The sequence below is a fragment of the Leguminivora glycinivorella genome, chromosome 16, assembly GCF_023078275.1.
Source record: "Leguminivora glycinivorella isolate SPB_JAAS2020 chromosome 16, LegGlyc_1.1, whole genome shotgun sequence".
Classification (NCBI taxonomy): Eukaryota; Metazoa; Arthropoda; class Insecta; order Lepidoptera; family Tortricidae; genus Leguminivora; species Leguminivora glycinivorella.
Window position 1 is genome coordinate 20,840,331 of NC_062986.1, and position 17,174 is coordinate 20,857,504.

The window sequence follows — 17,174 nt, forward strand, 5'->3', positions numbered from 1 at the left end:
TTAAGGGTTTTAATGTCTTGTATGCGTCGGTGTTACCGTCGGCTTGAGAAATCGTTAATTCTGTAAAAAGCGTTTCAATTTCCGATCCATATTCATCTAAGGTCTTACCTTTTTGTTGAGCAGCCAGCAACTGTGAATGTAAGGCAATATATGACTTTTTAGTTATTAAATTTTTGCGCATATCGGTTATCATGGCCTTCACCGAGTCATAGGATTGAGACATGCGTAGTTTTGCGGATTCTGAGAGACGAGTTTTTAAAACAAATTTAACGAGAGTGACAGCACCAGCGCTATCTAGCAAGGACTCGTACATCTCGATCCCATCTATGAGTTGCTTGGTAACCACTTCTGACCCATCCATAACCGGCATTAGTGAAACCGCGGTTTTCGGACAAAACGGTGCCATTGTGCCTAATTTTTGTTCAACTTTATGCTGAGGACTGGAACTAATGTCCTTGGCTTGTAGACATAAAGTACATATGCTATTAAACAAGTCTTGAACAGAATCATATAATATATTTAAGGCTTCTAAGTCACTACTTTTATATTCCTTACTTTTAATATCATCTATAATTAGGTTAAATTTAGAAAATAAATCTATAGCTTCCTTTTCTTTCTTTTCAGATATTTTATAACGTTCTTTACCTTTTTTTATTAATTGCGTTCGTATCGCTAGCAACTGTTCATGTATAGTTTCTAATTGATCTGCCATGAATCTTTACATGACAAATAAACTCAAGGAAGTTACATCTAACTATGCTAATACAAGAGACGAATGAATTAAATGTCCGCATATGCTTTGTGACACATTTATACTTATTAAAACAATAGCCCTATACAGACATGTCCATGTTACTAAATATTACGCAACTTAATATAGTATGTTACTTGCTCTACCATATTTACTATGTCCGATGTATTTTGTTTCTACGCGCACTTTTTTTTTTGTTTTCACTACCAATTTCACTTACGCACACACTTACGCACATTCATCACTGCGCGGATTGGGAACAGGAGCTCTGCGACTGGAGCGACGAAACTGAGCCGCCGACATCTCGCGACGAATCCAAGTCGTATGCATTTTCTTGTATATTCGCACAAGGCCAAAACAGCTCGCCACTATCAGGAATACAATAATCACACCCAAGAGTATATTGGTCGTGGACAGGTGCGACGTCACTTGCTCCACTTCGGCTGTGTTGCTGCCGCCGCTAGCGGTTTGGGCGATGACTACTTCATCTTTCGAAGTACTTGAACCCATTTCCAACTTTTAATTTCTAGGTAGAATTTGGAAAGAAAAGAAACTGTCGAGATTACTTAATGATGTGGTCACGTTTCAATTTTGCGTTGTCTATTTGACACATTTTATAAAGTTCACCGTTTTTCACCAATCACATGATTCTAGTCTTTAACTACACTCACTCGCGCTTACCACAATCAACTGGCAGGATCGCCATGTGACGTGGGGACCAAATGACAAGTCACTTGTGTGAGATATAGGTTTATTGTGTCTCGTATTATACAGCGTGCGGCAACTTATATAGCAAGCAATGAGAGGGGATATACTCCACACTACACGCCAGCGCCTCCGCCCCCTCCGAGATCAAGCGCAGCTGCTCCTCCAGGTGGGTTAGCTACATATAGTAATATATTACCTCTCCAGCGCCCACTAGCCGGTCCAGACTGTGCTGGTCGATGGCGGGCCGGAGCGCGAGCGCCGCCTGCGCCGCCGCGCCGCCCGCCGCCAGCGCCTCCGCCCCCTCCGAGATCAAGCGCAGCTGCTCCTCCAGGTGGGTTAGCTACATATAGTAATATATTACCTCTCCAGCGCCCACTAGCCGGTCCAGACTGTGCTGGTCGATGGCGGGCCGGAGCGCGAGCGCCGCCTGCGCCGCCGCGCCGCCCGCCGCCAGCGCCTCCGCCCCCTCCGAGATCAAGCGCAGCTGCTCCTCCAGGTGGGTTAGCTACATATAGTAATATATTACCTCTCCAGCGCCCACTAGCCGGTCCAGACTGTGCTGGTCGATGGCGGGCCGGAGCGCGAGCGCCGCCTGCGCCGCCGCGCCGCCCGCCGCCAGCGCCTCCGCCCCCTCCGAGATCAAGCGCAGCTGCTCCTCCAGGTGGGTTAGCTACATATAGTAATATATTACCTCTCCAGCGCCCACTAGCCGGTCCAGACTGTGCTGGTCGATGGCGGGCCGGAGCGCGAGCGCCGCCTGCGCCGCCGCGCCGCCCGCCGCCAGCGCCTCCGCCCCCTCCGAGATCAAGCGCAGCTGCTCCTCCAGGTGGGTTAGCTACATATAGTAATATATTACCTCTCCAGCGCCCACTAGCCGGTCCAGACTGTGCTGGTCGATGGCGGGCCGGAGCGCGAGCGCCGCCTGCGCCGCCGCGCCGCCCGCCGCCAGCGCCTCCGCCCCCTCCGAGATCAAGCGCAGCTGCTCCTCCAGGTGGGTTAGCTACATATAGTAATATATTACCTCTCCAGCGCCCACTAGCCGGTCCAGACTGTGCTGGTCGATGGCGGGCCGGAGCGCGAGCGCCGCCTGCGCCGCCGCGCCGCCCGCCGCCAGCGCCTCCGCCCCCTCCGAGATCAAGCGCAGCTGCTCCTCCAGGTGGGTTAGCTTTATGTTTGCCTGCAACGAATACATAGATAATATAAGCAGAGATCGAACAACCGGGCCCGGGCGTCATTCTAACAACATAAGATTCATTCCGAAAACGTCATACAAATTACGCCCGACTGTCCGATCTCTGAATATAAGGCAGATGCTTCTTTAATACGTAATAAAAGAAAATTTCAAGATTGAAAACGGAGCAAAAAATTTTGGCAAACTATACCTTGTACTTTTGGCTCTTGAAAAAAGTGTAAACAAACCGGAGCTGTCAAATTTGAGGGTTGTTTATTCGGTAACGTTTGGTTCCTGATTTTTTTTCTCTATTTAAAAATAAATTGAGTTCACTACTATTTTCTATTTCATTCCACTAACATGTAATTTCGTTTAATTTGAAGATACATAATACACCTTCATGAATACAAGCATATCGTCATTACATTCAATTAATATTATTATTTCTTCAGGGAATCATCAACCATAAAGTACCCAATTTTGCAGAGGTTTAAAACTCATGGTTGCATTTTAATCTGGATGTAAGGCTCCACGCACACGGGCGACAAAGTTGCTCGGCAACTTTCGTATTTGTATGAAAAGTTGCGTCGCCTCGTGTGCGCACCTTCATCTTCATACTAGCCCATAGACCGAGCGACGGAAACAAAACAGTTTTGTCGCCCGTGTGCGCGGAGTCTAACACTACTAAAATATAAAGGTACTAGACCTTACGCGATTTTTAATTTTATCTGACATTTTCCATTGCTTGTTATCAATCATCATCATCATCATCTGTTCCAAATTTGATATTTGTGTTTTCGAGCTTCCGTTTCTCCGTATGAGATGATGATTGTTATATTTATGTACTTTTTTATACTAGATGGTAGTTTAGTTGATTCAGTAATATTTATAGGTACCACACTAAATTTTGATGAAAGACAGAGAAATATAAAAAGCAATAGAAATAAAATTAAGATTATCTGTGCATGAAATAATAAAAAAAATATGTCGTTCTATTCTATACGTTTAATGGTGAAAACATTATGTATATTTTTAAGTAAAACGCAATACTTTATATATACATTATTTTATTCTGGTGAGGACCATGACGACGATTAGGATGAAGACGAATATGATTCTGTCACATTTATTATTATTCCGTTGACCAAATCGTCAATCTTGTTGTCTAACTCTTTCATTTTCTTCTCTTCCTTGATGCCATATTCTTCGCATCTTCTCCAGTTTTCTAGTTTCACATTAGCAATGTGCGTTTGCCGACCCATTATAAACTTGTACTTACACTCGTCTTGTCTAATTGTACAAATGTACATGTGTATTTGGTAAAATTAAGCGAAAGTATGTATATGTTTTTGGAATGGAACGGACTATAGTAGTGAGCTCAATTATTTTTAAATACGAAAATTTTAACAGGAACCAAATGTTACCTAATAAACAACTATTTGACGGTTAGTTCAGTTTTTTAAATACCTAATAATACAAGGAATCGCATTGTTACTCTCACCTTCCTTACCATTTATGCATTTATAATCATTAAAATTGGCTCACCATGAATAAAAAGTACCAAACCAAGTAAGTAGTGACCTACAATTTTGTTCTTCGAACTGGCCTTAAAAGGTTCACTACCCCTGGATCTGTCAAATTTGACGGCTCCGGTTTGTTTACACTTTTTTCAACAGCTAAAAGTACAAGGTATACATATTATACAACAAATACATGTTGCATCACTTTTTCAAGGACTAAATAAAATACCATAAAATACAACTTTACGTCACGCTTTACTTTTTTAGGTTATTTCTAGGATTTGACTAATTTCAAAAGAAGTTTTTTTTTTTCATTGAGATCACATCATCGCTTGTATACGCATACATACGTACCATGCTTGTATGAGTGAGGTATTTTGACAGGCGGTAGGTAACTGTGAAGTAACCGAAAGCGAATGGGCGCCAACGCCATTTTCAGCGGCCATACTGTACGATAGTACTCCTCGTTATACTATACTGCAGGTGTAGTGCATGGTATGCACTGCATACCTGGCTGATTTGCAGCACGGTGCGGCTGTGTGTGTGCGTGAGCGCGTCGGCCTGCTGTCTCGCTCGCTCCAGCTCGTCCTGCAGCATGCTCTCTCGCTCTAGCCCGCATACCTGGCTGATCTGCAGCACGGTGCGGCTGTGTGTGTGCGTGAGCGCGTCGGCCTGCTGTCTCGCTCGCTCCAGCTCGTCCTGCAGCATGCTCTCTCGCTCGCGCAGGCTGTTGGCGGCCTGGCGCCGGGCGGCCACCTCGGCCGAGGTCTCGTTGGCGGCGGCCTCTTGAGCTGCTACTTGGGACCTTAGCTTTTCAACCTGAGACAAAATACATCGGTCATAATCCATACTCATATTATAAATGGGTCTGTTTGTTTGTCCGTCTTTCACGGCAAAACGGAGCGACGAATTGACGTATTTTTTTAAGTGGAGATAGTTGAAGGGATGGAGAGTGACATAGGCTATCTTTTGTCTTTTTCTAACGCGAGCGGATCCGCGGGCAAAAGCTAGTATTCTTATAAATAAATATCCATCTATTCCATAAAAAAGACATATGTAACTCCGTATAGACAGATGTATAAGAAAAAAACGTACCTCAAAGCCTTAGAGAAGAAGGTACTGTGGCCTAGATGGCGTTACACCTTTGGGGAACGCTGGGCTAGATGGCGCTAATATTAATATTTGACATTTTAACACATATCAAGCTAAGAATATGGGCCAAATTGTCAAAATTGAGGTTCAAAAGTTTTAAGCCTGTGTCAAGAGATGGCAGTCTATGCACTGTGATTACACATTTTACTTCGACAGTAACTCTCTACAATACTCGATCCTCTTTGATACTTCCTAGTCAGATTTAAATAAAAGAGAAGCGGACCAAAAACCTGCCCTTGCTGTACACCATTTACGATATACGTCATAAATATAAATAAATAAATAAATATTATAGGACATTCTTACACAGATTGACTGAGGCCCACGGTAAGCTCAAGAAGGCTTGTGTTGTGGGTACTCAGACAACGATATATATAATATATAAATACTTATATACATAGAAAACATCCATGACTCAGGAACAGTTATCTGTGCTCATCACACTAATAAATGCCCTTACCGGGATTCGAACCCGGGACCGCGGCGCAGCAGGCAGGGCCACTACCGACTGCGCCAGACCAGTCGTCATAGAGTAATAAATAAGGGAAGAGTTGTAACACTTGTAACTCCATACATCAGTAAATGCGGGTTATTTGTATAGGCATAGTTAAGTGACATCTAGCGACAATCACGCGTCAACTAGCGTAAATTATCAGTACTGCTACTTTTCAATAGATGTCGTAAATAATAACAAATTGTACGTATTCGATGTTTTATTGGGGTCATTGAGGCAAAAATTAATGTACTATGACGTATCTCTCAAATTTAGAATTAAAACAGATGGTGTAGTTTTTTAAATCAAAAAAATCTTACGTTCAACTAGGTCAAACATCAAGGAACAGATTTTTTTTTATCGTGTACTGATCGATGATTGACCCTAGTCATACCATCGAAAGTGAAGACAGAGTCTAAGGCCGATAATCCACTATCACATGTTTGTCATAAACATATGATCATAGGCAACATGCCGTCCTTTTTCTTCATGTTGGAGAAAAAGGGAGACATACAGACCTATGATCATATTTCTATGATAAACATATGATAGGGGACTATCTGACTAAGATGGAGCTCAGTTTTACGATTCAGTAATAGCCTATTCACTCTTACTTTATAGACAGAGGTCATATTTTTGAGGAAACACAGATTGTGGGAGCGCATTCCATTCCTTTGCGGTCCGTTGAAGCTGTTCTTGATTCTTTTATACCTAATGTACAGTTAAAACAAGCAATATTTCACACACACTATCCATACTAATATTACAAATAAGAAAGTGTGTGTGTCTGTTTGTTTGTCCGTCTTTCACGGCAAAACGGAGCGACGAATATACGTGATTTTTGAAGTGGAGATAGTTGAAGGGATGGAGAGTGACATAGGCTACTTTTTGTCTCTTTCTAGCTAGTAAACGAATAAATAAACTAACCTGTGCTTTGAGATCGTTTAACCTCTTCTGCGCCTCTCCTTTTTGGTTCTCTAACTGTTTCAGCGTCGCTGTCAACGTATCCAATTCACTCTGAAAATAAAACATAATTCATTAAATTTGTTTTTTATCATGCAGAAACGTCTGTGAGCAATATTACATATCGTCACTACTTTTAAAAAAACTTGTATCTTCGTCTGTCAATGAAAAGAAAATTGTAGTAAGTGTGTATGGAATGCATATAGACTTACTGCGTTTTAACTTTGAGAAGCAGCGTGAGATACGAGATTTTTTAAAAGTAGTGACGATATTTTTTAATTAACGGAAAAATGGAAAAATTCACACCTCAGACAGGCCTCGAACCTGAGACCTCTGGCCTTGCCGGGGCCATTCCGCTCCCAACTGCGCCACGGAGGCCTGCCGGATGTGTGTGAATTTATCCATGCCTTCCCACAATTCTCAACCGCCTTAGGGTGGCGTTATATCAAACATCTGCCCGTAAGAATAAATCAGCCAGTCCATTTGCCAGAAATTTCGTACCCGACTATATTTTGTACCCGACTATATTTTGTACCCGACTATATTTTGTCCCCAACTATATTTTGTACCCGACTATATTTTGTACCATGCCAGTTGTGCAATTACAGGCACACATAGGGGTATTTGACTAAAAAAGCTGGCCAAAATTATTTATATACATTTTTATAAGTAGTTCTTTTGTGTCAATCCAAATATGCTATTTTAATTTATTTTTATTTTTTCTTATTTGTATCGAGTAATGGGCAGCTTTTTTAGTGAAATACCCCAATGTGAGGCATGTGTATCGCAGGCTTTATTTTTAGAACTTACGCAATCCTATCTCTCGATGCTAACGTAAAAGCGTTTTCGTTGAAATGAGTTCCATAACCGGCCGGCTTGGCGTCATATCTAGAGTGTTCTGGTCACTAAGTTACCTAGAGGCCGCCTCTGGTGTGCGTTACTGCAGTACTAGTCACTAGGACCAGTGTCCTACATAGTGGCAATTAACAACGTTTCAAAATTTTCAATGTCCCTAAATCGAAAACCATTTCGAGATATATGCTTGTAGATCACATAAATAATTTTTTTTTCCGTATTTTTAGTATAAAAAATCTTAACCATAGCTTAAAGGGGAAGTGACGTCAAATAGCTGATTTAGAGCTGCCACTATAACAAAAATATCTTCCAGTTGGTATTTCACTTGAGTTTGACAGTGACACTTATCACTCTTCATAGCAAAGATATTAAAAAATTCACGGCTTAGTCTATGGTTCGTAGTCATTCACTATTGGTTGACAGTGACACTTGAGTCACTTGACAGTCAGACATACCGAACTGTTTGAGCTGACTGTTAAAACCTCTTTTTTTAGAAATGATTTTGTCGTTTTCTTAGGTGTATGAAACAACACATGTGACGTCACGAAGCTGTTGTCTTGACGTTTGTAACTTACGCTCTTTCTGCTCGAAGTAGTAATAAGAAGGGATTTTCTCATTAAAATAGCAGTTTTTGGAAAAATAAAAAAATACGTGTATCTTTTAGTATTGAGTTCTTTCAAACCAAACAATAAAAAGTTGTACTCAAAAATATGAAATGTTGTCAATTAGGGTTAGCACCTATCTACCTACTATATTCTATCTCCCATTTCAGGGATAGTACATCGTAATGTTCCACCCGGTATACCGAGCGCAAATTGCCTGAGGTTCAGCTTATAATCATACTTATATTGTCAGTATTGAAGTAGTAAAGGTATAATACCCGTGGCGCAGCGGCCTCAGGAGGGGGACTCATGTTGGAGGCCAGGTGTTGTGATGGGGCCTCGCCAGTTATAGTCATGTTACCTGGAGGCCGGTGACCTCTTGTGTGCGTTACTCCAGCACTAGTCACTAACATCACTGGTATAGTCATGTTACCTGGAGGCCGGTGGCCTCTTGTGTGCGTTACTCCAGCACTAGTCACTAACATCACTGGTATAGTCATGTTACCTGGAGGCCGGTAGCCTCTTGTGTGCGTTACTCCAGCACTAGTCACTAACATCACTGGTACAGTCATGTTACCTGGAGGCCGGTGGCCTCTTGTGTGCGTTACTCCAGCACTAGTCACTAACATCACTGGAATAGTCATGTTACCTGGAGGCCGGTGGCCTCTTGTGTGCGTTACTCCAGCACTAGTCACTAACATCACTGGTATAGTCATGTTACCTGGAGGCCGGTGGCCTCTTGTGCGCGTTACTCCAGCACTAGTCACTAACATCACTGGTATAGTCATGTTACCTGGAGGCCGGTGGCCTCTTGTGTACGTTACTCCAGCACTAGTCACTAACATCACTGGTACAGTCATGTTACCTGGAGGCCGGTGGCCTCTTGTGTGCGTTACTCCAGCACTAGTGACTAGCATCACTGGTATAGTCATGTTACCTGGAGGCCGGTGGCCTCTTGTGTGCGTTACTCCAGCACTAGTCACTAACATCACTGGTACAGTCATGTTACCTGGAGGCCGGTGGCCTCTTGTGTGCGTTACTCCAGCACTAGTCACTAACATCACTGGAATAGTCATGTTACCTGGAGGCCGGTGGCCTCTTGTGTGCGTTACTCCAGCACTAGTCACTAACATCACTGGTATAGTCATATTAGTCATGTTACCTGGAGGCCGGTGGCCTCTTGTGCGCGTTACTCCAGCACTAGTCACTAACATCACTGGTATAGTCATGTTACCTGGAGGCCGGTGACCTCTTGTGTGCGTTACTCCAGCACTAGTCACTAACATCACTGGAATAGTCATGTTACCTGGAGGCCGGTGGACTCTTGTGTGCTGGCGGCCAGCTCGCGGCTCCGGGAGGAGATCTCGGCCTCCAGGGCGAGTCTCTCTCGTGCTAGCGCGTCCACCTCGCGCGCGATGGCTTCCATCTCTGGTGTGGGCTGCGGGCCTAATGTGGGCGCTTCTACTGGCTGCAATACAAAATTTGCAAATTAAAAAAGGCATTAAATTCAAGCAAGACAAATGTATAACTTATATAACTTATATATTTTGACGACCGGTCTGGTTTAGCGTGTAGTGTGATGAGCACAGATATTTATTCCTGAGTCATGGATGTTTTCTATGTATATAAGTTTATCTATTTAAGTATGTATATCGTCGCTTAGTACCCATAGTACAAGCTTTGCTTAATTTGGGGCTAAGTTGATCTGTGTAAGGTGTCCCCAATATTTATTATATTATTATTATTATATAAAATATAATGCCCAACATGATCTTCCAACATCACATCTAATATTCCAGTCACAATAAATAATTCTAAAATTACCATTTATCAATAATCTTTATATCCACCTGCATATTAGCACTTACAAGAATACTATAATGAACATATAAATCAAATGAAAACCGTTTTCACGGACTAAATCGATTTCGCGAGCGACATTATCTCGATAATCGGTAAGCGGAACGATAAAAACAATATACTGTGGCAAATTAATGAGCCTCACATCTGTGCTTCATTCAAGGTTTTGATATACCTAGCAAGACACTTTCAAAACAAGGCTTCATATTGGGGCCAGGTGCTGGGTGGGGTCCTTAGACGATCTATACAAGGCGTTTGGTGATAGGATGTAAAGCCGAAAGTAGCTGATAGTCTAGGCCATTTAGATCATTTTTAGCTGTAAATGTTTTAGACTTTGATTAGTTTTTAGGGTTCCGTAGTCAACTAGGAACCCTTATAGTTTCGCCATGTCTGTCTGTCCGTCCGTCCGTCCGCGGATAATCTCAGTAACCCTAGAAAGCTGAAATTTGGTACCAATATGTATATCAATTACGGCAACAAAGTGCAAAAATAAAAAATGGAAAAAAATGTTTTATTAGGGTACCCCCACTACATGTAAAGTGGGGGCTGATATTTTTTTTCATTCCAACCCCAACGCGTGATATATTGTTGGATAGGTCTTTCGCTCTAGCCCGCTATAAAATATGAAAAAAATCACAAAAGTAGAACTTTACAAAAACTTTCTAGGAAAATTGTTTTGAACTTGATAGGTTCAGTAGTTTTTGAGAAAAATACGGAAAACTACGGAACCCTACACTGAGCATGGCCCGACACGCTCTTGGCCGGTTTTTTAAGTATGATATCACAGAATACAAATAGTACAAGTACAGAAGGCTCACTCCTTTGATGTTCACAAAATGCCGCCATTCTAAAATCTTACCAACATTAACAAAGGAACCGCACGCGAGCAGCCGACATTGAAATTCTATTCCGCCGCGCGAAGGTCGTCACTACTGAATGGGCCGCGAACTCGCGGCGGCCCGCATGTAGATACTTATAGCGAGCGAGAGTGAGCCGCCTCTGATGATATTTAGGTACAATACCTGTGGCGCACCGGCTTCGTGAGGGGGCCTCATGTTGGGAGCCAGGTGTGGCGGGGACTCACCCCTTAAAGCCCTATCCACAAGCCACATTGTTAACACAAACAACCCGCTGTTCACCTCATCATTATGCCAATAGGCTAGTTTCCTACTTGTCAAATCAGTTTCTTTTTAAGAACTGTCAAAACGATTTGCTAATATGGAATTACTATGAAACACTGAGAAGTGACGTCACGGTCAATTCATTTACTTTATATATTTCTCTTTGGCTTATTAAATAGAAATTATGTTCAAACATAACTACCGTCCATATTTTTCTTTTAATTATGTGGTGCTTTATTTCGTGCACTGCATAAAATATTTTATTTTAAGTATAGGAAACTAGCCTATTGTCAGTAAAGTATAAAAGATAGTAAAGATACAATACCTGTGGCGCAGCGGCCTCGGGAGGGGGCCTCATGTTGGGGGCCAGGTGCTGTGGCGGGGCCTCGCCCCTTAAAGCCCTCTTCACAAGCCACATGGCGAGTACAAACTGCCGGCGACTCAACTGGGCTTTACAACTATTGTCAGTAATGTATAAAAGGTAGTAAAGATACCAATACCTAAGATACAATACCTGTGGCGCAGCGGCCTCGGGAGGGGGCCTCATGTTGGGGGCCAGGTGCTGTGGCGGGGCCTCGCCCCTTAAAGCCCTCTTCACAAGCCACATGGCGAGTACAAACTGCCGGCGACTCAACTGGGCTTTACAACTATTGTCAGTAATGTATAAAAGGTAGTAAAGATACAATACCTGTGGCGCAGCGGCCTCGGGAGGGGGCCTCATGTTGGGGGCCAGGTGCTGTGGCGGGGCCTCGCCCCTTAAAGCCCTCTTCACAAGCCACATGGCGAGTACAAACTGCCGGCGACTCAACTGGGCTTTACAACTATTGTCAGTAATGTATAAAAGGTAGTAAAGATACAATACCTGTGGCGCAGCGGCCTCGGGAGGGGGCCTCATGTTGGCGGCCAGGTGCTGTGGCGGGGCCTCGCCCCTTAAAGCCCTCTTCACAAGCCACATGGCGAGTACAAACTGCCGGCGACTCAACTGGGCTTTACAACTATTGTCAGTAATGTATAAAAGGTAGTAAAGATACAATACCTGTGGCGCAGCGGCCTCGGGAGGGGGCCTCATGTTGGGGGCCAGGTGCTGTGGCGGGGCCTCGCCCCTTAAAGCCCTCTTCACAAGCCACATGGCGAGCGCGAACTGCCCGCGATTCAGCTTGCCCACACCTTCTATGTCGCAGAGCGCCCTGGAAATCATATTATACATTAGCACACGTCATTAGTATCTTTAATTAAACGTATTAAAATGAAATTTTTATGGAGTACCTAGTCTGTTAATATTTTTTTGATGAATCCTCTTGCATGTTAAATTTTATTTTGTTATTTAATGCACGATAATTATAAGTTATAATGTTTTGAAAAGACGTGGCCCGCCGAGTTTCTTGCCGGTCCCATAGTGGATACCCTTCTCCAACTGAGGGGGGACTGAAATCTTCTCGAGACTGAGGCTTAGGATTAGAGCCGGCGGATTACTTGAAAAATAAATATTTTATTTTCATTTCATTTTTCATTTTCAACCCATTAGTCTAAGTCAACTATTAGGAAACTCCAGCTTTTTTAATGCTGTATGTAACACTAGCTTTTTCCCGCGGCTTCGCTCGCGTTAGAAAGAGACAAAAAGTAGCATGTCACTCTCTATCTCTTCAACTATCTCCACTTAAAAAATCACGTCAATTCGTCGCTCCGTTTTGCCGTGAAAAACGGACAAACAAACAGACACACACACTTTCCCATTTATAATATTAGTATGGATTTTCAGAGGAAAAATTTTCAGAGGAGTAACATAGGCCTGAGGCAAAAATGTTTGGAGACCCTAAGCGTATAAAAAATCAAAAAAGGACTAACCATATATGAGCTAGCGTCTGCTGCGGCAGCCCGGACTCCAGGAACACGTGTTTGATCTCGAGCCCCGACACGAGCCCGTCTCTATCCGCATCGGCTGCCGCGAACTGCGCGTCTGAAGCCGCCTTTTCTGCCGGCGTCACTACCCAGGCTGAAGGCGCCGAGAGGGGGGCCCCGAGCGGCGCGAGCGGGGGGCCCGCCGCGGAGAGGGGCGCGATGAGAGGCGGTTGCGATGATGGCGGCTGGTGGACAAAAGTTTAGATTCAATTAGTTTAAAAAAACATGATTGTGTTAGAGATAGATTTAGGTAGGTTAGCAGCGATTTTGATATCATTAGGTAAGTAAAGTGAGTTTTAAATTATTAAAATTTTGTAAATTTATGATGCTTTTGTTTACCAAAATTGATGTATCCAATGATCTTGGTCTCATTTAGGATTCTCTTATAAGAAAAAAATCCTTTTTTAGGACTAATAAAACTATCCTAAGCATAATTAATTACACTAGACAAAAATCTATGAGCTCTGACTCATGACTGCATTGTTAGCATAGCCAGCAGCAGAACATTAAAGTGCACTAGGCGACTCGAGAAGAGATCTACCCTCTTAGTTATAAAAAAGTTACCAAGTCGATTAGTTAAAAAAGTGTTTTGCTCCTTTCTGGCATGTTGACACGTATTTATGAGAGTTAACATCTATAATTGAATACTTACACTAGATAAATCCAACAGTCCCTCCAGCAGACTAGCATTGCTTTGCGCCGGCGGCGGTCTGGGCGGCACGTGAGCCGTCGGCGGCAGCGCCGGCCGCCCCGGCGACGGCGGGCGGGAGGGGGGCCGCGACGGGGGCGCGAGGGGGCCGCGCGGGCCGCGCGCGCAGCTCGGGCGGGAGTGTCGTGGGGACGGCGTGCTTCTCCAGAGCTTTGTACACTAGGTGCATCGCCTGGGAAAATTATTTCATTTTAAAGATAATGTCATAGATACCGTATATAATTTAGAGGTACATCATCTCATCTAACGAGACGACCATACTGTGAATAAAACGAGACACACTGCTTCACTTAGCCGTAAATATATCGCGTCTCTTTTATTTACACGGGAGCGACAATATTTAAGAGAGAGCGAGCAATTTAGTTCATCGCTAGAGGACGAACTGTAAGTCGCTCGCGGTATCATCGTCTCTATTATTGACACGGGAGCGACTATCTTTTGTTCGTTTCTCGCCGATAACTCATCGCTTACTCACATTTGGTGAGAGCAGTGCCTAATCATTGTTAATTAACACATTGTGTTTAAGTACTTAGAGTACCATTGCATGCTTTTTCTTATTTAGGTCCTATAATAATTTTGCATGCCAATTTCTGGTGGAATGTGTGTGACTACAATATACACGGTGCTCGTGAGCATTGAGAGAGATTTTAACCACGCATTTCTGAGGCTAAAGGAAAGATTTTTTTAATACACATGAGGAAATTTTGCCAAAAAAAAATTTTTTTTTTACTGTTATCGAATGTATTTTCACACAAAAAGTAAATGTTATAAAACTAGCACTTCAAATTAATTTTGACGTTTTTTTTTTCTAAAAACCTCATATTTGAAAGCTTTTATTTCGTACTTTTGGACATCTATCAATGAGGATAGTGAGACAAATTCTCCATAATGGCATCAACATCGTTAAAAAATACCTTTTGTACTGAGTAACAATAAAAAAATATTTTTTTTTCAATTGGTCATAACTCTGAAACCAGGCGAAATCTAGAAAAGTGTATATGACATTTTAGTCTTAAAATGGGATCAGGAATATGTTCTTAAAGTCTCTCGCAATGCTCACGAGCACCGTGTATGTCAACATCTCCTGTACCACATTTTAAAGCGAAATAATTATTTGATATTTGTCTGACAATACTTTTCTAAAATTTCAAAGTCAACTTACCACTAGGAATTCATGACGATCCAGCATGCCGTCGCGATCCTGGTCCGCCAGATCCCAGATCTTGCCGAGGGTATCCAGCGGCAGCTTAGATTCCATCAACACTCCCTTCACCTGCAAAAACACCGATTTAGAGATGTGTCCTGCTCACAAGGACCCATTAAATTCCTATATTATTTTTTCCATCGTTGGTGCGGCGCACAGACTGTGCAGCACGCACAAGGTCGCACTGGCAGGGTCGCCATGTGATGTAGGGACTAAAGGAGAACTCGCTTGTGTCAAATATAGGTTTATTCTGCATATGATTACAGGAGGAGGCCGCGTCGGACTGGGAACAGTGGAAATCCTTCCTAAGAGCCCTATGCCCATCATCACCATCATCATTATTACAGTTTGCGGCAACTTATATTAGTATGTTTAGGAGTTGTAGTGTGAGTGTGGCCTGTCACACTACAGGAACATAATTATTGTTGTTTTAACTTTTGCCAATAATTTCCAAATTACTAGCTTTTATTCGCGGCTTCCTCTAAGTGGAAAATGTTGATCGATTTAGCATTTAGACCACCGAAAACCTTCATATCGAGTTCCATGTAAATTTTCACATAAAGGACATGGCCGCCATCTTAGATTACACCTTGTTCCTCTCGTAGAAGTCGACTGTGCGAGTGAGTTTATCTATCTATGTGTATGTTTGTATGGATGTTCTACCTTGTACACCACCGAAAACCGGTATAATGAGAACTATATATGTCATTAGCACACGCTTTTGGATAGATTCAATATTAACCCCTGGAATGCCGATGTCAAATTTGCTACTGAATTAATCACCTTATTAAATTTGTTAAGTATCCGTAACCACCGAAAACCTACATAACGACTTCCATGTCGATTTTCACATGAAGCGCAAGGCCGCCATCTAGAATTAGTTTTTCCCGGTTTTCACCTTGATTCTCTCCTGTGTGTCGTAGAAGTCGGCTGTGGGACTGTTTTTGTACGCATGTGTGTATGTATGTTGTTACCTTGTTGCCAGCGATGAGTCCGTTACTAGGCTGGAGCGAGTCGAACAGCGCGTTGTACTTGTCTCGCTCGTTCGGCTTGATGGACCAGTCGGAGACGGCGGGCGCGGGGGACGGCGCCGCGGGGCGCGGGGGGCCCTGCGCGGGGACGCGAGGCAGCTCGCCCTGCAAACAAATATTCCTCTTAGGGCCAGTTGCATCCACGGCATTTTCAGAATTGGGGTACCCCCAATTAGCAAAAGTTGTTAACAAAAATTAACTCTGACAGTTTTGTGACGACAATTAAGCATAAAATCTGTATAAAAATTTACTTTTTTTCACATTCTAAATGTAGATTATCGCTTAAAGTTTATGTAATTAACACAAAAACAATATTTTACTGTACGATGGTACTCTTTATTATACTGTGATATTAGTATACTGACCACTTTGGGCGGCGGCGTGTCCGCGTGAATGTTGCTCATGTTGATGTCTCGCCCGGCCTGCGCAAGCGCCACCAGCTTCAATGCCACGAAGAGCCCCGTCTGTTGACAAAACACATTGCTTCAATGTTTTTCAAGTACCATAAGAGGATAGGTGGCGTGTTCTCGTTTTGGAGGCCAAGATTCTCTTTGGATAGTTTCGATCGCAGAGCCATATTAGTTAGTTAATAAGTTAGTTAGAAGAGAATTAACCATAGAACAAAAATCGAAATCTAAATCCATGAAGGATCAAGGGTGACCAGGCATCTGGACGAGCTCACTCCATCGTAGGCCACGTCTTCGCCTTTGGCTAGTCTGTGGCCAAGAATAAGCCCATTTATAATTGGACGTAGTTACGCAGAAACGTTCCAATCCACATGAAATTGTCATTAAGTTTTAGACCTTGTATGAAAAACAAAAGTCTTTCATTTCAATGACAATTTCAGATGGATTGGAACGTTTCTGCGTAACTACGTCCAATTTAAAAAAAAATACTTTGCTAATCCGCGAATAGATAACGTGATAGTCTAATCCGGCAACTGATTCACTCAAGTCAGTTGCCGGATCTTGTACTGTCAACATCTCCGGAGAATACCTCGTAGAAAGGCGAAACACGCGTTGCCAATGAGGGGGTCAAATCATTTGGGGGCAGCGCGGACTAAGTTCGTTTTAAGGGGCCTTTGAGGGCTTCGAAAGGATACGCATATTTTCACTGAAATAATTATGTGGCCGAC

The 17,174-nt window shown here is 43.0% G+C and overlaps 1 protein-coding gene across 1 annotated transcript in view; it reads right to left on the bottom strand.

Annotated features, from left to right (window-relative positions):
• Nucleotides 1-17,174, bottom strand: part of LOC125234964 (epidermal growth factor receptor substrate 15-like 1) — a 62,019-nt gene that overhangs the window by 20,853 nt on the left and 23,992 nt on the right. The window contains 16 exon segments of the mRNA XM_048141386.1: nucleotides 1,581-1,634; nucleotides 1,821-1,943; nucleotides 1,986-2,108; nucleotides 2,151-2,273; nucleotides 2,316-2,441; nucleotides 2,475-2,636; nucleotides 4,661-4,969; nucleotides 6,723-6,812; nucleotides 9,522-9,683; nucleotides 12,233-12,383; nucleotides 13,042-13,280; nucleotides 13,748-13,882; nucleotides 13,884-13,976; nucleotides 14,967-15,077; nucleotides 15,983-16,144; nucleotides 16,405-16,503. Coding sequence (XP_047997343.1) covers nucleotides 1,581-1,634; nucleotides 1,821-1,943; nucleotides 1,986-2,108; nucleotides 2,151-2,273; nucleotides 2,316-2,441; nucleotides 2,475-2,636; nucleotides 4,661-4,969; nucleotides 6,723-6,812; nucleotides 9,522-9,683; nucleotides 12,233-12,383; nucleotides 13,042-13,280; nucleotides 13,748-13,882; nucleotides 13,884-13,976; nucleotides 14,967-15,077; nucleotides 15,983-16,144; nucleotides 16,405-16,503 — 2,262 coding nt within the window.